We start from the raw sequence: 24,782 nt of genomic DNA on the forward strand, positions 1-24,782 counted from the left end.
CAGGGCCAGAGTGATCTCCTGGACTAGTTTTGATTGCTTAGTTAGGTTGGCCAGAAATTTCACTGGTTCCCCTGCCTCACCAAAAAAATGACCTGGATTTAATCTGGCCTTTTGCCTCTCCCAGGTGTTACGTGGCTTTAAGTGCAGTAAGAATTGTATATAGTGATACACAAGGTATCACAATTGTGTGGAATAGGTCAAATGGTCTGTAACTGTCATTGTTCATCGGTGGGGCCCTTTAAATCATAAAAAACAGCACACATGCAGAATTCGACACCTCTAAATTTGTAGATAGTGAACATGAACGTTGTCCCAAATGTGTGTGGAGATCAGTAACAAGACTCCATAGGCCAGCAAACAACCAGAGAAAGATTATCTTGTCTTGTTTTAAGTGGAGTTACTGGCCAGTACCAGGACTCCAACTCAGACCACAATACTCTTAAAAGATCCTCCCCCCTCCAAAAAGAACTTTGCAGAACCTTTGATATCTTCAATTTCCATAGAAATCTATTACAAATAATTGAGAAGGCCATCTTTCACAAGAATACAAGGATCGCACAAAAATTATTCCTTAGATTTCAAATTAAAAATTTAGCCCCTTACTGTATTGCAATTTAGTTCAAACATACATCATCTGGACAAAAGCAAACTACATATTGATTTCATTGCTTTATAATTGTAAGCTTATGAAATGCTCCTCAGGAATTCTTATCTTCGCTGCTTTTTATTGTATACAGAATTTATTGGACTGAATGTTAAATCATTAAAGTAATTTTCTAAAGCTCCATTTGGTCCTATTCCTTCCTGCTAAAGTCAATGCATTAAGTTAGCCTGGCTGAATGGAAGGTTTTGCAGTGTGCTGTAATTTCACTGGGTTTCAATGAGGCACTAAAAGAGCAATCCTGTTTCATTGCAAGAGCATCTAAGGTAATGTGGCAGAATGAAAATGGTTGAAATGATGCAATAGGGCCAGCTCAAAAGAGGGGTTCAGTGGCATTGCTAATAAAAAAATGGAACTATACCCAACTGATGGTAACACATGTTCAACTCCTCATTCGTATCCTTTTCCCCTATTTTAGTCACTCATTTTCTCAACCCCACTTTGGTCCAACAGCATTTGTTGGCTCCTAGGAAGTACAAGAGTAGTCTCAAGCTAATTTTCTTAGCTTCATGTCTTTGCAGGCATCATTAAACTCTTCTGAGAACTTCTCTCTATTGGCACAGCCAAGATCTGTAAAAGTCTGTACAGTGTTGCAGATTCAAGTCTACACTAACCATGCTGTGGCAGTTTATTGGCAGTACGCTTTACCAACAGACACCTATTTCAGTAGACGTACACCAAAATGGATGGCAGTTAGATGTTAATATAAAATTCCAGCACATTAATACATCAAAATGCAACATCTTCATGTAAGCCATTTTGTTTTTATTCATAATTTACACCCTTTTTAAATTCACAAAGCTCTTCTTCAAACAATACAAATTATTTTTTTTTTTTAAAAAGCCTTTCATTCATCAAAATCCGTGTCAGGCCAAAGAATGTTTTGATATACAAGAGTAAAGGGGTGACAGATTACTGAACAAATTACTATAGCAATAATGAGTTTGAGGGGTAATACTGCAGGAAAATCTCATCTTCCAATTAATAGCTCTAAACAATCTAGGGAGAACAGGACTGTAGTGTTTTAGATATATAGTCAATTCCTTAACATTTAGGATTAAGTAAAAATGGAATAAAAAATGCAAAAGGTCTTACCAAGCCACTCAACCTTTTTCTTAAATTCCTCATGCTCTGGAATGCTATTCCTGGCACATGGCTTTCATGGTATTTGCACTTTAATCCAAACCATAACACAATGAAGCCTTTCTATAACTATTCATTTAATGTTTATAGACGGGGTGTGTAGCACACTTCCAAATCTCCACCCATAAAGTGCATCATATTGGGGTGAACTGGAAAAAAGGACTGGCATGATTCTTGGAGCAGTTCCAAATAGATGTGATTATTGCATTTACAGTGCTATCACATTTACTCACTATGTTCCCCTTCTACTTTGGCCAACACATTGCAGCATGATTAGGCCAATTCAGCTGGATTTGGGCTACTACAGATCATTTCACAGACAGTGCTACATCTGAAGGAAAGGAAGCCTGATGCTGGACCTGTATATCCTTCATGCGAAAGTGTACCTTTTACCAAACATAGAACAGTATGGAATATGGCCGGCCACTTTGTACAGCAGTCCACCCCATCCCACTTCCCAGCAAAGAGGTCAAAGTCAAGATAGAACAGAAGGCCATTCGGCCCAGAGTCTACGCCTGTTCTCTAGAGCAGTCCAGTCAGTCCAACTATCTCACCACGTAGCCGTGCAAGTTTATTTCCCTCAAACGCCCACCCGATTTCCTTTGGAAATCATCGATTACCTCCATTTCCACTACCCTCAAAAATTCAAAATCATTAACACTCAACCATATAAAAAAAGTTCTTCCTCACATTCCCCCCTGCATCTTTTGCCCAAAACCTAAATCTGTGTCCTCTCACCCTTGTACCATCAGCTAATGGGAAAAGCTTTTCTACCTGATCCAAACCCATCATCACCCTTTACACCTCCATCAAATCTGCTGCAACACAAATAAGCAATTTTATAGATACAACTTGAAATGAACAGTGCTGCAAGGTTGCCATCATGTCTTCTCCTATGTGGGCCTGAGCCAGAATCTACTAGACTGACTGAAAGGAAGGTTCACTTTGGACCCTTTGTAGCAGAGAGATCAAAGTCCAGATAGGCCATGACATAAAACTGCCAAATATAACACTGCTCTAAATTGAAAATCTTACTCTGAGGCCTATAGATGGAGGAGTTGGGCAAAGGAAATTGCACACTGATGTGCATTAGGGAGTGCTCCCCTAAAAAAGAGCTGAGACGTACTGGTGGGTTTTCACCCTGTAACCACTCTTGCTACAATGGATTGGAAAATGTTTGACAGTCATTAGGTACAGATTGTGACATGGTCTTTCCATTACCCAACATATTATGACCCACACATTTAGCATAAAATCCCAAACAATTACTCGATTCTAAAAAGTAGATTCAGTAATCAAGAAACATTTTTGAATGGAATTGAGGCATTTCTTTACACAATGGAGCTCACTTATACATACTAGCTTTGAGGAACTCTGGAATAATTTGGCTTCCATTGATAAGAGGATGTGACAAAACATTTGTAGCCCATGTACACGTACCAATTTACACTGGGGTTTGAGTACAAACCTTGGGGAACTTCCTTGTCATGCTGGTCTAGAGATAGTGTGGACTTCCACTACTCCAAAATCCAATTCAAACTTTTTCCAGTTTTAATACTAAAATATTAGTTTATCCATGAAACAATATCCGTTCCCAATTTTGAATGTGGAAGAGACATTACTGTATTCAGAGTCAAATAGCCATGCCCTTTTAAGACTGGAGCGAGCAATGTAGTCAGTCAATTTCAATTACCAAACATACATCAGCAGAGCCGATCTGTTTCACAGATTATCTGAACTATTTCAGGACAAGTGTCACATTTCATGAAGATGCTTGTCTTCCCCCACCCACTTAAATCATTGCTGCAAAGCCTAGTCAGGTGTCAGGTATTCAGAATGCAACACCAGATTTGTCAAGTGTGCGTGCAAACTTGAAACGCTTGCAGTTGGTTACACTCTGTGCATCTTAACACATGTTGTTCAGCTGGGTTAAATTCCCCTTTTCAGTGCCAGCTTGAAGCAATATCAAGTTCAACTACATCCATAGTCCTGAAAAAGTTGCTTTTTTAAAGCATGAAGTCCCAAAATCAATGGCTTCAGGCAATCTTCTAAATGGAGTAACCTTAATAATCACAACTAGATACAAAAAATTAAAATATTCCAAATTTATTGAGCCAGCTACATATAAAAATGGATGCAAGACCTCTACAGTATTTCTTTCAAAACTGCTTGGGCTGAGCTGGGGTATTTGTGCAAATATTTGTTGAACCACTTTCTAAACAAGTGCGTAAGAAAGAGAAATCTTCCTCCTTTGGTCTTTTTAACCCCTCAAAACAAGAGAAAAAATTAGGAAGCAATCTCACTGGTATCCTTCCAAATATTATAAGTGTTTGAGGAGTTTTAAAGTGGCTGAATCGTCCCTGTCAACCCTCCTTCCCTGCTGCAACCCTCAAAAGGAGCTGGCTGTGAAATGTGGCAAATATTGTATCATGCAACTGTAGCTGGTACAGCTGGAGGTCATTTTAACTTGCTTTTCCCTCAATGCATCTTAAAGGAGCAGTCCATCCTACCCATCAGATCCAAAACAAGCCCTCATGCACAATCTTGCACAATTTGCCACACTCATTCCAGAGCTGTTAATGTCATCAGATTTGTAGATTCCATGTTAAAAATCAGTAATAATTGATTACATCCTCACCAAGAGCAACTTCTGACCAATCACTCAAATTAATTCCTATTTTCTTTTAAAACTGCATGGTTTCACAGTACGTTGTATATGATGGTTTACTCTACAAAATTGAGCATCATTTGACTCATTTTTATACACAATGAGAATGAACCACAAAACGAGGACACAAGAACAGTGCGTGATAGTGGGAAAGGTAAACTAGGTCAGGGAGTTGTTCACAAAACAGTGATCAATCCACAAATGGTGCAGGCAAGACTCATTCAAGGAACAACCGGATGCCTTGATGGGGATGGAAGGGGAGTGCTGGCCTTCCTCATCTGCACCCATCTGATTAGTCCACTCAGTTATGTCAGGTGAATAGCTCCTTGTGCCATACAACACATGCAGTTTTCACACCTGTAAAGAACTGGCGTTAGTGAAAACTGATGGTGTTTTCCTAAGGAAATCAATAGATAGCCCTCCCCCTCACCACTTGCAATAAGGGTAAAATGGAATTGTTTTCAACATAAGCAAATGTGGAGTAATGTTACCTACTACCAGGCAAGTAGCACATTTGAAAATTAAGCCCCACTACACTATTTCAGTAGGGCTTTAATGGAATTATTCTTCAGAGCTGAGGCCTACAGTAATATTTCTGCAAGTAGGTCATGCCATATGCATACATCACATACTTGCTCTTACTCAAGTATGATGCAAGGTCGGGAAAATGTTACGAAATCCCACATCAAAACTAACTGCGATTGTTTGGTTCATCATGAAGGAGTCCATACTAAAACCTCAGGTTTACCATTTCTAATTCCCCCACTGCTAACTGTACTTCAAATGAATTACTTTGTGTTTCAAACACAGCAGTTTCACCATTATTTACAAATGTATTAAACGCACAGGAAATATTTCCATGTAACAATTAGAAAAAAAATTGATGCATGCAGTGGGATTTCTTCAGAGTCATGTTTTGAGCCTTTTGCCCTGCCACCCCAGTCCCATACCCAAACTGAAAACAAGGCATTCAGCTGCACCCATCCCCAGTCTCAGTGTAGGCTGGTCACGGCCAGGCGCAGCCAAGATTGGCAACTTACTCCTCGTGTCCTTCCTGACACAGTACCCAAGCTTCAGGAATAATGCGTCCATCCATTCCAACATGGACTGAAACTCGGGCTCCCAATGGATGGGTGACAGACTGATATCTTGCGCCTTGGCACTCATCTCCAGTCCGTGCATGTTAAAACAATTAAAATCACAACTGGTTTCTTGTGTTTTGCTTCCTTAATCTATTCCTGCCTTATACATGTTAATGGCAATAAAATCACTAAGGAAATTCCTAAACTTTATTGTGTGATTAAAAAAGAAACACGACGTAGACTATGTTGCAAGGAGCAAAAGAAATGCAGTATTGAAGAAGTTCAGAAGCCACCACGGTTTAGAAGCAATTTTGGACAGTCTAAAGAATGACTGGATTCAAAACAAAATCCTCTTTGAAAGAAAAAAAAAAGCAGGCAGTATTTGATATTTTAAGTCACTGGCCATCTGGGAGCGCCATTTCACTGCTATTGTAATCTGTGGCTTCAAGTTCCACACTGGACAAATATTTCCGTGCTGCTTTTCTGCAGTTGTAATCCACAGTTGTTGTATAGACTGTCTTTGCGTACTTCGGGTACACAATGATAGTGCTGCGGAATCGTCGCGGTTTGTGTTGCGGCTCAAACTTCAACTCCGTCTTGTAATTCCGCCATGTGCAGTTGGGAACACAGATCACCGTCTGGCTGCAAGAGTCGATGCCCAGGGTGTGTTGCAGGAACACATTGTTGACGTAGTGCCGGTCTGAATCATATTTCACAGAGGAGGTGTACCTGGGAGCACACAGAACAAGGGGCTTTTTATTCAAAAATGCTCATTTCTTTACAAGGTGGTGTGTCAAGACATCAGACTCTCAAACTGGACTATAGCCCAGAGGAAGTGGCTAGGCTGTTCCTGCCTGGGAGCTCGAGCACCGGGCAACCAAATCCATTCCCTACCATTTATGACACAAGTTGTCCAAGGATCTTTTAATGGGAGAATATTTCAATGCACTGGCTCACAAATGGCAAGACTATCTAAAATTGGGAGAATAAACAGATAAAAATCCATTTGTGGCAGTTTATAACAACTTGCAAGGCCACTTACAGGGAGGGCTGTTAAGAATCAACCACATTTTTCACAAGTGTCATGTTTGGGGTTGCTGACCATTTTGCCACAGAAAGATCTTGGTATGATTTATATCAGAATTTGACTTTCCAGTTAACACTTGTTCCCTGAACAATGGTGCTAAAAAAGCAGATTAGGATTGGGGGGGAATTAAAAACGTCCCAGTAAATAATCCCATTAAATATTGGGATGCCCCATCCACATGTTCAGGAGTGATTAGTCTAAAGGGAGCTCACACTTGGGGAGGATGCAGCAGCCAATTTATCAGCCCTATTTGGCCAACCCCCAGAGAAGGAGAAGGTTAGAGGTCAAGCTGCTGGCTGACTGACCAATTAAGGAACAAAAGAGGGATCACATGATCTAAGTCAGTTACATAATACCAGATAAGGGAAACATAACATGAGAATCATTACTCCTTTTAAAATAGAGCAAACCAGAGCCAGAAGAAATTCTATTTAGAAGAGTTACATTTAGCCCTGTAACAGGTACAGCATGACATTTTATTACAAGATACCAAGCGATAAAGTCCTGGTTGTAAGGGATGCGGCATCTACTTTTGGGAGTGAGACACCAAAATTTGTAATGTTGGGTATAGTGCAGAAATGGGATACACAATTTGTTTGAGTTAAGTTACCAGGCCTATTTGGTTTATCAACCCATAATACCCTAACATGGACTTTTTAATAAAGCAGCGAGGTGAGGGGTAAACACTTTATTCCCTAATTACAAAACCTCTCCCATTTCGACATCGAGAAAGACCGTTAAAAAAATACCCTGCAGGTCCAGCAGAGGCCTTGCATGATTTACCTAATCTCCTTTGGTGGCAAAGGGTCCACTTCAACTCCTTCTCCAAATGATAACGGATGCAGCCTTGGCCCAAATCCTGTGATTAGGAAAGGGGAAGTAATCAGATTGTCCTGCAACAGAAAAAAAGAACAAAGATTTGGTAAGAGTTAAATGTGGACAATGCAGTCTCCTGACCCACAGCTCCAGAGGCAATCCTGAGAGTTGGTTTCAGTCAAACTAATTACTTTATGTATCTGAAAAGCAGCAATTCAAGAGGCGAGGGGGGATCTCAAGTTCACTGAACCTCAATTCCTGATTTAGAGTACAAGGTAGTGCCGTAAATCAGTGGAAGAGCTGCCTCTTTGATCAAGCACCTCACTGCAGAAGCAAAATAGTATTCTTTTCCAGCCAGGTCACAAGGCAGCATCAAAACATAATTAGCTGTTTCAGTGCTGAGAATAGAAGCATACTTGGAACTTGTGAATCTTGCCTTTATCAAGGAAGAGGAACAGTGCGACCAGTCAACATGACCAGCCTTCTAAATGGACAACACATTACTGATTAATAGCAAAGAGGAGTAAGGTCCAGTCAACAAAGCTCAGCTCTATAGTCCTACAGCTGAACCAACATAGCAGTCAACTGCGTTTTAAAGGCTTACAATATCCAACTGTCCTGCACCAATAAGATATTGACATGGAACAGAATCCCAATAATAGTAGAGTAATTTAAAAGTCTCAGGACAGAAAGTGAGATAGCAATGGCCAGGGGTGACCAAATGCAGCTGTGACCATGTAAACCGCATCAGCAAATAGTTAGGGAACAAAATACCAATGTTCGATTTTCAGTTTTCCAGCACTCAACAGATCAGGTGGTAGCTGTGGAGGGAAAGAGAGTTAAAGTTTCAGGTCAACAGCCTTCCATCAGGACAGTGACAAGTAGTTGGCCAGGTTTTACAAACAGAAATTTAAGTATTGACTGACAGTTGAATAAAACCCGTCTTGGGATACAGATAAATTTTGCAGAAACATTAGCCCAAGAGTGTCCAACATGGCTAAATCTGGACAATGAACTCCTTTCATTGCCCTTTAAATTCTTCGGATATTAAGCAGACAAAACCTATTTCAGCTACGGTTAGCTTTATTGGGAGTTAACGTCATACTGTGTGTTCTTAATGAGAAAGAGGGGTCAAGCACCAGATGAACAGTACTAGCACTAATATACTGGGATCTCACTAAGTATGGTCCAGGGCTCGTTACGCTTCATCTTGTTTAGATTGTCCTTAACACGGGCCCCAGAGACAACACGGCTGTAAATGTACCTGGCAGGGTTCTGTTCTGCTGGACGAGGAGCTCACCAGGTGAAAAAGTGCTCCTCCCAAAGTGACAGAAGGAAAAAAAAGACAAATTCCTTATATGCTAGGCTAGCATGAGCGCCCTAATTGCCCTCGTTCAGAGGGCATTTAAAAGTCAACCACATTCCTGTCTGGAGTCACATGTAGGCCAGATTTCCAGTGAACCAGATGGGTTTTGACAGCAATCAGCCAATGGTTTTGTAGACAGACTTTTAATTTCAGATTTTTATTGAACTAAAATTTCACCATCTGCCGTGGTGGGATTCGAATCCAGGTCCACAGAACATTATCCTGGTTCTCCGGATTACTAGTCCAGTGATAATACCACTATGCCACCACTACCCAATTGCATCATCACCTCACAACCTGAGGACCTTCCAAAACCCTCTACAGCTGGTTAAGCATTTTTGAAATGTAGTCACTGTTGTAATGTACGCCAATTTGCACACAGCAAACTGTAATGATGACCAGATAATCTGTTTTTGCAACTTTGATGGAGGGATAAATATTGGTCAGCAAACTGGGGAGAACTCCTCTGCTCGACTTTGAAATAGTGCCATGGGATCTTTTAGCACCAGAGGGCAGATTTGGCCTCGATTTTAACATTTTATCCAAAAGACAGCACTTCCAACAGTGCAGCATCCCCTCAGTACTAAACTGAAGTGTCAGCCTTGATTTTTGTGCTCAAGTCACTGGAATGGGACTTGAACCCACAACCATCTGACACAGGAAGTGAGTGTGCAACGAACAGAGTCATGACTGAATGATTTAAACCCACAAGTCAGGGAGCAGACTTTTTCCACCAGTAATGCAGTGTAAATGTTTACAAGCTGGAGACAAAGTTTTCAAACACCAAAGGTATATGGAGGGCAAGTGAAGCTTGGGAAGAACAGGAAAACTGTTGGCGAGGGCTTGAATCTGTTTGGGGTAGCAGGCTTTTTCTGGGTATAGACAGTCTTGCCTTTTGAGACATCCATAAAAGTAGTAATGTGCATTTATGGAGTTTTCAGTTTCCTGTGTTTACTGAATAAACACCCTCTCCCTTCTATTTTTGTACCAAGTATTCAACCCAAAATTTCCAAGAGCTTGGGAATCGCTGAAAGGTAATTAAATAAGACTATCAAATCCACAATAGGCAGATTATGCTGATCAAAACAGGTCTGATGTGCCAAACAGCCTCTCCTTGTTCCACTTTCCATGCCTGCCATTTTCTTGTTTTGAAGGAGATTGAGCATTAACGCCAGAAACTCATTTTTAACCATTCTAATTTTCACAGGCTGTAGAAACATTATATTCAACCTTAACCAATTACACAACGCAGGTTACCTTGTAAAGACTGTCTTAGCTATGGAGAGACAATTGCCAATCTATGTAACTTTCCAGCCATCTCCTCTGCATTCACTGACTGACAATACACAATTATCTTTAATTCGAAAGCAGTTTCTCAATACAAGAAAAAACACAACTATCCTCGAATTCCAGTTAATTACTAAGCTCCAGTATTTAACTAGCTGCAGAGCTGTCAAACCAGCTCCATGGGGACCCATGGAAGCCACTTTGCTGCTGACTGTTTCCAAATGTCAGTAATTAAACAACTGGAGGCAGGAGAAATCTTACCACCCACACCACCCCACTTCAAACAAGAAATGGGGTTTGATCTCCCCATCCTTTGGACCACCAGACATGATTGTCAGCCAAAGTTTCTGCTCTTGATCCCTCTCTGTGAAGCCCGTTAAATGATCCAAATTAAGAGAAAAACAGAACATATGCATAAGGCATAACAGAGAATGGGGCTCATGTGATGCCATCCAGTAGCCTGCCATCATACATTAATCCAGTGCCAACTTGAAAAGTGACTACCTAGGTAAACAACATCCATTTAAGTACTTCCAGCATGAGTTCAAGCCTTTCGTTTGGTTTGGTGGCCAGGGCTGTGCAGAGGAAAAAGGAGGAAGGGGGAGAAGAAAAACAGAAAAAAAAACTGGGAACATAGGACTTAGGAGTAGGCCATTCGACCCTGTTCAGCCATTTGATAAGATCATAGCTAATCTTGCTGTGGTCTCAACTCCACCTTCCTGTCTACCCCCATAACCCTCGACTCTCTTGTTCAAACTCAGCCTTAAAAATATTCAACGACCCAGCCTCCACTTCTTCCTAAGGAAGTAAATTCCACAGACTAATGACCCACAGAGAAACAAATCCTCATTTCCGTCTTAAAACTGAGACCTCTCATCCTTAAACCGTGTCTCCTAGTTCTAGGCCCTCCCACAAGAGGCATCCATCTGGTATCCACCAACTGGAATCAAAAAAGTTCATTTACACAAGTACTTTTGAATATAAAGTAAACAGATAACTGCAACAAAAGCTGTCAAAACTGCTTGCAGTTTCTGTTACTGTTCACTTTGTCAGGATGGTTAGAATATCATACCAAATGTAACAGCACCAATGGTGCAGTTCTCCATCACACTAACATACTGCATGTGTAAAGACTTCCTTGCAACCATTCAATGCTGCGAATGGAATGAGGAAGATGGCACAGACAGGGAGTGATTGAAAGCCAAAGATGCCAGAAAATTGTACATCTCCCCTTTAAACAGAAATGTATGTGTAAAACTATGTGGTTAATGTCATGTTATGATCCCAGCTGATATTACTTCTGGGCAAGTCAGATCCCAGGGTGGAACCCAGATTGATAGATCCTAACTTTTATTTTTTGTTTATAAACATGGTGAGTGGCTACTGAACAGAGTCTCAGGAATCAGATGATTAACTTTTAACAAAAGAGTAAAACATTTATTAAACAAGCAAAGATGAACTATATTACAATACTCCTTCACCCATACCTTTACAGATTTGTGAGGATAACAAGTTACAAAAGCTATCTTATACTCTAATGCTCACAGTAAGTACACAGTCCATGCTAACCAATAGGTGACCTGTGGTCAGGCAACTGTCTTAGCGAGAGTCAGAATCAGGAAGATGCTCCCATATTGTATGACTCCACAGCACAGTACAGTAAGTGCCTGTGTACTATACCATCTGTGTACAGCATCATTTCATAATTTGTATTGTTTGTCCTATAAATATCCTAATAAACCTCTTTCCCTTCAAGAATAGTATCAGTTGGAAAATGTGGGGTGTAGTGGCACAGGAGTTAGGAAAGGTAATACAGAGCATGAGAAACAGTTTGTACTTCTCCAAATACTCAAGTGACCTCACGCACAAAGTCATCATAAAACATGCCCTTACATGGTGCCTTATCAAGGCCAAACGTCTCAAACTACTCAAAAAAAAAAATCACTTTTTGGAGTACTACGACTTATGTAGGCAGTCGTTCAGTATCGGTAGTATCCCAGAAACAGAAGAGATGAGCAGCCAGCTAATCTGGTTTGGGTAGTATTGGATGAGGGAGTCCTGGTCTTGGTTCATGCAATGGAAGCAGATCCCTCTTTCAAAAAAGGGAATAAAAAGTCAAAAAGTTTAAACCAAATTACAGATTCTACATTGCACTTAACTGTACATTTAAAGGATAACTTTTGGAGATCAAGAGAAACTAAAGAGATGGCAGTCAATATTCCTGACTGAGAATTAACTACGGAAACCCTCTGCTCCAAGAATGCGCGGGTGACACGGGCCGAAACAAGTACTTCACCCCCTATTCATTGTACCTCCCACTTTGTGGTGGCATTCCAGCTCCTCACTCTACTGTAGTCTCACCAGTTACATCCTGATAAACACACATCTTCCCAAGAAACAGAATCCCAGACCCATAACATATTTAGTTTCCCAGTGTTTTTTTGGGTGGCTGTTAGAAGACAATTTCCCAAAGATCCTTCAAGATTTTGATGGTATTTATTTTTGATAAGCAGTAATAAAGTACACCAAGTACAAAAACACATTAGGAACTATGTACAGTAAAATCTTTATTATTGGACATGTATGGGGAAGGCGTGGTGCCAGTTAATCAAAAATGCTGGTTAATGGAGAGCTCCATTTACCAATAGAATACAGTGCAATACTTGTAGCATGAACTAATATGCAAGTACTTGGGAAGTAAAAAAAGTATTTTTTTCACTTCTACTCTAACAGTACATTAAAACAAATTAATGTATAAAATAATACAGTACACAGGTACAGGTTCCAGATCACTTTACCAACCAGAAGCAAAGTTATGTATCATATTAGAGAAACATCAGAAATTACAGTTAGTAAAGAATTCTGGTTGGTAGAGTGCTGGATAACAAAGTTTGCTGTATATATAAATATATAATATGTAAAAAGCTTGTTACTGCCTGACCAATTGCACAAGAAAACCTGTCGTCAAGAGATCCTGTTCATATTTCCTTTGTCGGTTGATGTTATTAACTGCTTTCAGTTACTGACACCACAGAATAACAACCCTTTAACCATGACTGTAAAATAAGGTTTTGCACTAAGTTTAACAGCAAATAGTTAAAAAAACAGGAACAAAATTGGGCAAGACAATTCAGCGAGTCAAAATATACGTGCGCACTTCTGTAAAAATTAGAGTTATTACTGAGTGACTTCTCTCTCAAATCAGCTATCCATCCTCTCTCCCACAACTTTGTGGAATGCTTTGCTTGGGTTGGATGGAATATTATCCAGGTTTTGTTCTGCTTTAAACAAACCAGAATTCCCAACATTTAAGATAAACATTGACCCCCAACATGACAAGTTAACAGATGGACATTATGCAACTAGGCTCTTCAACCATCTCCTTTGCCTTCCTCCTGAAAGGTGTCAGCTGCTTTACACTTTTGACATTTTTTTTTATAAATATTGCAAAACAAAAATGCACTCAAAGCTGAATACCGTAGTTTCATTGCATCAACAAATCATCCTTGTCAGAACCAAAGACTGTGTGACCAGATTCTCAGACATTTGAAACCCTGTGTGCACACATGTGTGGCCTCTTATGCTGGCACCCTGTGGTGGGCCAGCCCCAAAGGAGGGTTTTTCCACAGGTTTACCATTTCAATCACCCACTTCAAACCATATTCCTCAAATGGTGAGGGAAAAAAAAAAACGAAATTCCGCCTTAAAATTTACCAATTCTTATTAATATTAAGCTGTGTACCTCACCCAATCAACCTGACCTGACTGATGTACGTACATGTGACCTGGAGAGATGTATCCAGGCTCAGTGGCTGGGCTACACCAATCCTTTTAAAAATGAAACCATTCTCAAAAAACAGATTAAACTGAAGAAAAGGAGGCTTTAACCAAGAAAACAAAAAAGGTCAACCTCAGCGGGTTTACAGAGTAGCTAAGGTGCACAGACCAGAATGCTCCCAAATTTAATTCACTGTCTGTACAGAGCTAGTGACCTTTACCTGGGCAGTGGCAAGAGTAACAAATGGCATCAGTACCCCCAGTTTAGGGTGGGTGAAGGAACAGGCCAGATTTCCACTCAGATTGCTGTTCATAGATTCCTCCCCACCCCTGAACCTACACTTGTGGAAATCCACATGTGGGAAATGTTGAGCGAGGACTGACTGGGTTCAGCAAGGTCACTCTGAAAAGCCACCCCTCAGTGGACTTAGAGGCTCAGTAAGGGCTACTTAGATAAGAGCACTCATGTAACTCTACTTTGGAATGAGACAACATCTCAAAGGAGGCTGTGGTGGGAGGGGATAAGCAGCAAATATTGGCAACAGTAGCTTGTGGGGGAAGGGAGCAGCAAAATCTGTATTGCTTCAAACAGTTCAACTCTGAGCACTGTTCCTTTAGACTAGGAAAACATGATAGGTAATTCATTATCCCCAACTTCAAGTCATTAAAACAACATATCCCAAAAGGACAATGTTGCCATAAGGAATTCTCTGCAGAGAAATCCACAGCTTTACATACAACTTAAAGCCCAACCATTCTCCGCCCCACCCCTCATCATTTTGCATGTTTCCCCTTCCAGTTTTTAAACACACTTCCTCTCCAGAAGGGAGAGATTCCGCTATTGGGGGAGGGCTGAGGGAAAGAAACCATCCTGTGGTTGCCAGCAGCTTTTCTGTTACCTGGACACGGCCACTCTTCATGGGTATTCCTAGACAGGGTGCTAGCAGCTTTTTAACCTCACTAAAATGAACCACATGGACATTTTTCAGCACGAGTAACTCCCTGCAATTAAGGGCAAGAAACACCCCACTGCCTTCCCTACTTTTCTAACCCTAAGTTGCAAAGGCCAATTTTAGCACCCATGCATCTAATCTGGCTAACATCAGCATCTCAGTAGCTTTTTGTGGACTCTCTCTTGACAAACATTCCCCCCTCATTGCGATAACGATAGTATCTGAATTGACGCATCTTGTTTCCATGAAGTAATAGTGCAGCAAACCACAAACTGAAATTTGTAGCATAACGTGTTGTACAAGAGAAACACGAAGAGAAAAAGTCCACAGCTTACATTTTTTTCAACAAAATGAATTAGCACTCAATACTTTTTTCTATTTAGTCAGATCACTAAGCCAAACATAATCTGAACACATTTTGTTAAGAATGAAGGCTAGAATGAATCCATAGCAAAAGGATCACATAAAAAGCTCAATCGCCAGTTTGAACTAATTTAGCTGATCTCAGCTGCTGCTTCAATTAACCGCAACATCTCTTGTATATTGGAATGAAAAAAGAAGAGAGCAGTAGTCAGGTATCCTATTGCCAACTGCTTTCCAGTCACTTAAGAATTGCAAGGCTATGGGTGTTTGTTGCAGACAGAATCAGATTCAGTTGTCAGGCTCCCCAGCAACCAGACAACACTTAGCACCCCCTCCCTCAAAGTTCCTCCAGCTCCACTGCACTCTTTGACCCATTGCAGCAGGCAATCCACCTCGAGACAACACAGGTCACAATTCTCACTCCAGGAGCTGGTCAGAACGCAGCATTAAGATTGCACATAAAGACCTTTTCAGTTAGAACGAGACAGAACATGAATCAAAAGCAGACAGAAATCAGTTCCAGATCAGCTAACTCCATGACAGAACCAACACGCACATATCCTATAACCATTTGTAAAATAAGCTTGGCATGTCGCCCTTTTTCAAAACACACGCCCAACCTCAGGTCCAACATGTAAATTCTCAGTAGCTGGAGTAAAATCAAAAGAAGAGTGTTTGTTGTGCAGCCAATCCCAGAGTGCTATTTTGATAAAGGAACCACATAACAAATGAATCCAATTTCTGTAGATGCAAATTTAATCAGAAATAGAAGCTACATTTGAATTTGCCCTGTGAATAATTAAACGCCACAGCAGCCTCCAAACAAAATAATTTCCTGTGTAAAGTACTATTCCAAATATTATATCAGAATGAGTAAAACATACAAAAACAGAAAACACTCATTAGTAGACAGCTCAATCTTTACACAAAAACCCATTTCTAGTAAAAACCACTGACTAAAGATATGAGGTGGCCCAAATTTACTCTCAGCTTCACAAATGCAGAGGTTTCAAATCCTCTGTCTTGCGTCTTCCCCCAATCCTCCCATTTCCAAGTTGCAGGGTCCTCAATCCTGGTTTGCTAATTTCCAGTTCAGGAGAGGCCAAGGTACAAGTTATCAGAATGCATGCACAAGGCCATTTCAACATTTTTGTGCTTTTCAAAACCAGGCACAGTTTCTGCGATTAAGCAGCTGCGACCTGGTTTTCAGTCAGTGCCAGAGCTGTGAACAAGCGCAACACTCACTTCACAGAAGCAACTCTCTCCAACCACTCAGAACATTGTCCAACAACAAATACAACTCACTGCTCATGCAGGCAGTGCATAAAACTGTACCTGCTCCATTTTGTCTCAACGATGCATAGATATTTACAGGACAGTCACCTAGCTGTAGGCAAATATTTCAGCTGGAATTCTTTAACCTTTATTGCAACACCCATTGCGTTTGTTTCCTCCTATGGTTCCTCCCCTGAGAGGCCACATAATATTTGAGACATTCACCTTCAGAAGGGCTTTTTTAAAAAACATGCTGAGAGAAAGCAAGTACAACACTTCAGCCCCAACTCAAAAATAAGCAACAATTAACTGATACTATGCCAGAGCAGCATCCTCAGACCTGCAACTCCTGTTCTGAATTACTGTCAGTCACACTGACTTCCTAGAAGACAAGTTAGATTCCCCTCCCATCTTATCAGGGGTAGGGGAAAATAAACTGGAGGCTGTTTTAATCCTCAATGCCTGGCTTCCAAGGTCCCGCATCCAGTGAACCGTCGTCCCACGTTCTCAGTCAGATTTGCCATCAGTATGAAAAATGACACCAAAAAAAAAAAAAATCCCTACATTCACTTAAATTAGAAAACACTCCAGGTGAGGTTTTGACTTCTAATAGATTCACTTGAGAGCTTGCAGCTCTGCAGCTGCCACCCACCTGAACCAATCCGGTGAGCTCTGGAAGTTCGAAGCTGGCCATCATTATTAAGAAGTGTTTTACAACCAGAACTTGCACTCATACCTTTAATGTAGAAAAACATCCCACAGTGCTTTACTGAGACAAGGGTCATGATAAATAAATACCTGGCACCTCCTACTGGCTGATGGCAGTATATTTTAATTATTGCATCCTTCTTGAAAGAAGAGGAAAATAAGGTAAGAAACAACTATTGCATCTTTCTTGAAAGAAGAGGAAAATAAGGTAAGAAACAACTATGTCCTGCTGACCAACTTGAAAAACACCTCAGTGCACTGTGCCAAAGAACAGGGCTCCAACCAAATATCAGTGACTGTTCTTCAAAAGTGTCGCATTATTTCTGAAACACAAGTTATGGAAGCAAACACAGAAGGCAAATTACACACAGCAAGCTCCCACAAACAGCAAAACAACGACCATCTTTAACGGTGATGGTCAAGGGAGGAACGTTGGCCAGGAAATCAGATGAGCTCCTTGCTCTTCTTCGAAGAGTGCTGTGGGATCTTTCACATCCATCCAAGGGGACAGACAAGGCCTCTGTTTAACTAACGCCTGATCCAAAAGGCAAAAAAAAACTCTCTCTCAGCACTGCAACAGGGCATCCGACTGAATCGTGGGCTGAAGCCTGGAGTGGAGCTCGAACTTTAAAGCTTATGACTCAGGCTAGTGTTGTACCTAGCTGACCCACAAGAAAAACTGTAAAGACTAACAAACAAAACTTTCCACAGTCCTGGTCATTTTGTTTAAAAAGGATTTGGGGGAGGGTGGGGGCAGTGGTGGCACCAAAAAAACTGGCCATTTTCTCACTCAAGTTAATAGGTTTACTTTACTGGTCAAGTGAGCTCCATAAAAATGGAATATTAGAAATTTTAGATACAAAGGTTTGCTGTATTCCAAGTGGCTTCATTATTCCCAATAGACTAGTACAGACTGGAACGATACCAATGCCCCTCCCCAGCAAAGTTGTTTGCAGCTAAGTGACGTGTTTCGACATCAATACCATGACAGCACTATGGTCAACTGACTCAGCTAAGTTACCTCAATCATTAAAAACCCAAATAAAAAAAAAAGTTGCTTGTACAGTAACTATTGACTTATTAAATCTGATTAAATGTAATTTTTGTAAGCATTTCCTATATCCACGTGTCAATTACTGAAACTGGAGAAAGCCAACATTCAATTCTTCTTTCCCCATCTATAAGAACAGATTCATATCATAAAACTGACCTCAAAAATATATTGTTCAAATATCTAACTGGGTGTCAACTGTGGCTTATTTGGTGACACGCTCGCATTTGAGTCAGAAGCTTATGGGTTCAAGTCCCACTCCAGAGATTTGATCACAAAAATCAAAGCTGACATTCCAGTGGAATGCTGCATTGTCAGAGGTGCCATCTTACGGGTGAGATGTTAACCTTTCAGGTGGATGCAAAAGCTCCTGTGGGCATAGAAGAGCAGGAGAGTTCAATCAACATCATGAAAAAAAATATCTGGTCATTTATTACATTGTTGTTTGTGGGACCACAAGTTGGCTGTCATGTTTTCTACATTACAGCAAAAACTATAACTTCAAATGTAAGTCATTGACTTGACTCTACAGAGAGCCAGCATGAATCCAAGGGGCCAAATGGCCTCCTTCCTGCGATGTAATGACTCTACAAAAGAAACTTCAGTTTTAAAGGTGTTCTAAAAATGCAATTTGTTTTTTTCTTTTAAAATCATCCCCTTTGATTTTTATTTTAACATTATAGATAATCTCAACTTTTATCACCTCGATGTGATCAGAGTTACCCAGACAAGATTGAACATTGAAATAAAATAGGGCCAAGCAGTTGCAGGTTAAATACATTTAACCACAATGCCATGAATAGATCAAGGCTGAAGTTTCCCTTGCGAAGAAATAGCAAAACATCCCGTCCCCTTTAAATACCCGGGTGTTTGCATTCTATTACTCGGAGTGTTGCCACACCTTTCTGTATCATAATCTTTGAAAGCAATGTATTAAGCAAGTTCAAAACCAACATTTTCAAGACTCTGTAGGAGGATTAAAAATAATAAGATACACAGAGCTTGATTTCAATGGGCAGAAAAGGAGACTGTTCCTCAGAGATTAACAATCCTGACTCTGTGAGAAACAGGGGATCCAGTTCAGCAAAATTCAAAAGGGCACATGGAATGCTGAATGGAGATGGGCTGGTGTGGCTTCAGCAGAAACAGAACAAAAGTGGATTGAAACAAGACTTAATTGTATATGACATGACTGCAGCAACACCACAGGGTCCTTGACAAATTACCATAGTTTAAATTGCAGTATGTTAAGTAACATTAGGTGGATGGGTCTTCACAAAGGCGGCAGTATCAGGATTTCTCCTCCCCTTTGGTTATTGATCATTCTCAGGCCACTGAATTTGTCTTTTTGATCTTATCTCCATCCCCCCCCTCCTCAATGTCCCCCATTTTTGTTTTCACACAAATTAAACAACAACATGGGATGCTACATGTGCCAGAGAGCCCAGGTCTATTTGGAAGGCTGGGGAGGGAGGGGAAGATTTTGCCCTAAAAAGGAAAAAGAGCAAATTAAATTTAAAAATAGACTGGGCTGCAACCCAGCGTCCTGCTGATGACTTGTGGCGTCCAAGTGATACCCAACACTAGGATCACGATCACAAGGGACATCAGGTGCTGCACAGTCAGCCAGTCCCCTCTCAATGCTTTGTAGACACTGGCTGAACAGATACTGAATCGACTTCTCTATCCAGGCCTCATCACAGAGAGATTTGAAGCCAATTTGGATCAAATAGGTCAACCGTCAGTAAATATCCAAACTCATACTTCCCAACAGCTAAACAAAGACGACATTGGTAGAGCTCTGGAAGATATGACTAAAATGGAGATTGAACCTCCCATTTAGTCATAAAGCTATATTTTAATAGCAACGTACTGGCAGTCATTTTAAATTTTGGTCGCTGCCACTGTCAATATTCAGCTCCAAATAAATAAGCCACTACAGATGGGAGTCACAGCATTTGTTTGCAATTGAACAAACAGTACATTCTTCCATTTGCTTTGCTCTGGAGATAACCCAATAAAATACTGCAGATCCCCAATCTGTTTTCTGTCTGACAACCTACATTCAATTGTGAAAGATATAATTTCAATTTCTTTTATTTCTGTTCTAAATCTAAGGAAGCGTGCTCTCAGATTCGGGAAAAACTGGTGAACTATCAAACTAGCAATTGGAGACTGCATGTACCCAATGAAAATCCCATTGTAAAAGCTACTGTATGGCGAGAGTATCTGATTTATCAGCAGACTGCAAAGCATTGTGCATTGTTATTTTGTATACGAGGAGGGTACATAAGTTAAAAGTACTGCAGAAATAGCCCACATTGTGCCTTTAATGTAGTATAATGTCCCAAGGTGCTCCACAGGAGTGTTATCAAACTAAGACTGACATAAAGATACAGGAGATATTGGGACAGCTTGGTCAGGAGGTAGGTTTTAAAGGAGCATCTTAAGGTGGAGGTGCAGTGGAGACATTTAGGGAGGAAATTCCTTATCTAGGGCCTAGACAGCTGACGGTCTGGCCACAAATGATGGAGCAATTAAAAATCAGGGTTCTGGAAGAGGCCAGTATTGGAATCATATCTAATGGATATAGACATCAAGTTTCTGCATGGACTGGATGGGCTACCTTGTCTCTGTGTTGTAATAACTATGACCACGACAAGTTAAATTGACCAGAAGAAGGGTTTAATTTCCAGTAAGTTAGATACTCAGCAAGGACAGCAGTAGGGTTGTTGTAATTTGCCCATATCCCTGAGCCAAGGCAGAAATGGGGAAGAGAAGAAATAAAAACCATCCAGATTTCTTACTTACCATCACCATCCAGAGATTCCTGTTGGACAGTGGATTGAGTTTGGCTATGATGCCCTTAATGGTTCAATTAACCACGGATGCTCACCATCCAGCCTCACACAAAGGGCCACCTGAACCAGGTATTTGGGAAACTGCTGACAACCATGGACCATAAAGCAATAATTAACCCTTTCAGGAGGGAGGATGACAGCGTTGGGATGTGGTTGGGGGCAGGGAAGCGGAAGGAGAAAGAATTATTGGTTTATCATTGAGCTCACCATAGATTTTGTAAAAATTCAGTTTACAAAAACATACATTCAGATCCAGACACAGGTGCCAGTAGGAAACTTTGTTAGGAAGTATGCATGCTAAAAGGAGCCTTTGGAGTCATCAACAGTCCACTATTTGACCAAAATGGTAAGGGGCAGGGGGGATGGTGGGGAGAGAGGGAGTAAGTGTCTTGTATCCAAGGAACCCTCTGCATGAAACCACAATATATTCCCATGAGGTCAGCCAAGACTCCCTTGTCAGCCTTGGTTTAAAAAAAAGTGGGAAAAATACTCATGTTCAATGACAGAGAGATGGGTATTTTCTGAAAGACTCACTGAGATTCCCATTATCAGATATCTTGGATGAAGTAACAGCATGTCAGGAAGGGGAAAAAAGCACTGATGGTGAAGGGTGTCACTGCCTGGGATTGGAACACTTACTCCATTGCAAACTTCGTCAGGTGCAATAACACTGCCAGATACACATCAAAAGTGTTCTCTTCTACTGCTGCAACTTCAGAGGATCACTGTAGCTGCTCGTGTGTGAATTCCTCCACTCTCCACGTTGGTAAGAAACCACATTAAAGGGGACCTGTGCTGTCAGGTCCAGATCCACCTGGAAATGGGTTTAGAGTGGGCAAATATTTTCACAGAGGGTCCCCTCAGGACTGACAGACAGAATTTCTGGCCACCAGTCAGAGCTGGATTTAAAGCTCAAGAGAACAAATGGAAAACGCATTTGTTCATCACTGCTTCACCTGGGTCCCCATGAACCAGGATGAATTTTTATATACATTAGATTAAGGAATGTCAACGTTGAGGGAAGGAAACACCATTTTGGGTAGTCAGCTCCCAGATCAGAGCCAGCCTGCATTAAGACACAATAAAATTTCCCTCAACCTCTCGTAATCCCTGCCTCAAGTAAAAGAAAGCACTCTCCAACACCAATGTGGCATTACCCACATAAGCTATTCTTACAATCTCTGGGGAAAGAGTGCCAACTGAAAGCTGAATTATAGGTAGCTTCATAATGTAGCCTCACACCTACTGGGATCAAGACTGACAGAACCCAAGGTTGGCTCAGATTATTGGTCAGAGTGTGACGGGAGACCCTCAAACCATCAACCTTCAGACACAGAACCCAGTAATGAAGAGACAGCCTGTGAGCCAACCAGTTTTAACAGATTGGTGCAGAAATGCAGGAAGAAGAGTGTTTTGCAGCAATTAAAGGGAAGGAACACGAGATTAAAGCAAACTACTGAGATTCATGACTGAAAGAAATGCAGCGACAGTAGCGACAAGGTGCAACTTTTTGTCCAGTACATTCAGTCATTAGCTTGGCGTTCAACAATTGTCATTTAACAACAACAATCTAGAGTGATCATTCATGCTTAATTAACGTGATTGTTAATGTTCTCTGGCTGAGATCCAATGCGTTAGTATCGGTGGCAGAAGTGACACGTGTGCTGCAGGCGAAGAGAAACTTACCGCACTCACCCCACCCAGCAGCACACTTACATTTTCTGCCAGTCCAGGCGCTATCCACCAGTTTCTTCAATACACACATACACACACACACAAAAAATTAAAGTGCATATTTTATACTAAAACCACTGTGATCACCTTTCAAAAGGCTAGAGCCGGTTCTCCCAAGAGGTTTTACGCGGAGCAGCCTCACAATTTTCAACCAAATGCAGTCGGAAACTTGCAAGGCAAAAAAAAACCCATCAAACCCCATGAAAAAGGCAAGTTATCGACCCGCAGATAAACGAGAAACACTAGGCTTTGAAGGCACGATCGAAACTTGGCTGTTTCACTTCTCCGAAAACACAAACTCGTCAGCTAATTGAGTCACAATGAGCATCAGCTACTCTCCATGTCTATGGTTATTCTGTATAGATCATCTCTATGGTTCTAAAGGCTGGGAAAGGGGATTTCAGGGGTTAAACACTTCCCACTCTGGGGGGAAAAAAAAACTTTCGCAAAGTGTTCAAAGTCCTCAACTTTTTCTGTAAATGTTAGAGAATCAACGATGAGTTCATTTGCTTGGTTTTAAATAGGTTATATTTATTTTTCTCCTAAAGATAGACTTACATACAGATTTAGTTTGAAACTGGTCCAATTCATCTAATAAGTCACTGAGTTGCATTCATGTTTCTCATTCGAGTTAATCGACATTTAAAATCAATGCACATTAACATTTTACCTGCACTGTACGACCGAATCAGCTCATCTCTCTCTCTCTCTCAATACTACAATGTCCAGCTCACTCACTGCTTGTACCCACCGTTTGCGGAGCGTGTCCCCCTCTAGGTGGGAAGGCGGTGTCCTCCTGCTCCAGCAGCCGGTTCTCAGCTCCCCCCGGGGACGGCAGCCAGACGCTGGGTGTGGGACTGGGGCTGGGGGGAAGCCCGGAGTCGGGACTGTCCAGGACCCGCTCGCCCAGCCGCTTGGGCTCGACCAGAGGACCAGTTACCTCCTGCAGGTTCAGACTGCCCACCATCGCAAAACTTATATCGTAAAATAATTAAAAAAAAATCCAACGGCTTGCAACTTTTTTTTTTAAAAAAAAGAAACTTTTTTTTGGCTTTACAAAAATAACCTCGTTGTCCTGCAGATTCAAACCTTGCTTGAGACTATTAATTACTAATCTGCTGCTCCGACAACTCCCTCCCCACACACACAGGCACAGGCAGACCTGAACGCTGCTGTGTTAACACTTGAGGTGGGTTGTGTAGTTGCAGAGTCAAGGCTGCTCCTCGTTCAAGGATTTCATTGTTTCTGTGAAGCTCCTGATTAGTAAGAGGCTGAGGGGTGGGGGGGAGAAACGCCTGCAAAAGCTCCAGATTGGTTGTACCAACGATCATGTGGGGCAAAAGGGAGAGAGAGAGAGAAAAAAAAGTTTGAACTTGGGACAACCCACAACAAACTTACTACACTCGTATCAATTGACCCACTGTGTGGTTGGACGCCCCCTCGCATATTTTACAGGCTGCATTGCAGCAGATGCAAGAAATTGGAACATTATTTTTAAAGGGGTGGTCAGGCTGGAATATTTATCATCTCGGCGGGATGTGTGTGTGTGTGTGTGTGTGTGGGGGGGGGGGAACAGCGTGTGCCAACGGGAGGAGGATGTGATATGTGTTACGAATGTATACACAAACAGCATATTCTTCATTTTTTTGGGGGGGGGGGCGGAGTGAGGGTCGAATTTTGAGCCTATTAAAGGGCGGGATTTGGATTTCAAGATTTTTGCACCAAGCACTTTCAGGTCAAGATCGGCACATCTATGTGTATCTATTTGTTTGTTCTGGTTTTGCCCGCAAAATGAGCCGCATTGGATGCTGAGCAGCCCCACTCCACACCAATGTGACACTACAATTCCGTGCACTCTGGCTTCTCTGACTGATGCGATGGATTCTATGCTGAATTATATGTTCGTTTGTGCAGTTTATAAACCTCAAACCCATTGCACTCCTGAGAAAG

General features: G+C 41.3%; 1 protein-coding gene across 3 annotated transcripts; it reads right to left on the reverse strand.

Annotated features, from left to right (window-relative positions):
- Positions 1-1,409: 1,409 nt before the first annotated feature.
- Positions 1,410-24,059, reverse strand: rflnb (refilin B). Of its 3 annotated transcripts, none has more exons than XM_041198159.1 (3): positions 23,584-24,059; positions 7,425-7,534; positions 1,410-6,283 (listed from the first exon to the last, which is right to left on the reverse strand). In XM_041198159.1, exons 1-3 carry the CDS (start codon positions 23,797-23,799, stop codon positions 5,950-5,952), a joined length of 660 nt encoding a protein of 219 aa, XP_041054093.1. In that variant the 5' UTR covers positions 23,800-24,059; the 3' UTR covers positions 1,410-5,949. The 3 variants fall into 3 exon arrangements, with proteins under 3 accessions (XP_041054093.1, XP_041054094.1, XP_041054095.1); XM_041198160.1 differs by lacking the exon at positions 23,584-24,059 and adding an exon at positions 17,131-17,227; XM_041198161.1 differs by lacking the exon at positions 23,584-24,059 and adding an exon at positions 16,539-16,601.
- Between the last annotated feature and the right edge of the window lie 723 nt (positions 24,060-24,782).

Source organism: Carcharodon carcharias, chromosome 10, assembly GCF_017639515.1.
Source record: "Carcharodon carcharias isolate sCarCar2 chromosome 10, sCarCar2.pri, whole genome shotgun sequence".
Lineage (NCBI taxonomy): Eukaryota > Metazoa > Chordata > Chondrichthyes > Lamniformes > Lamnidae > Carcharodon > Carcharodon carcharias.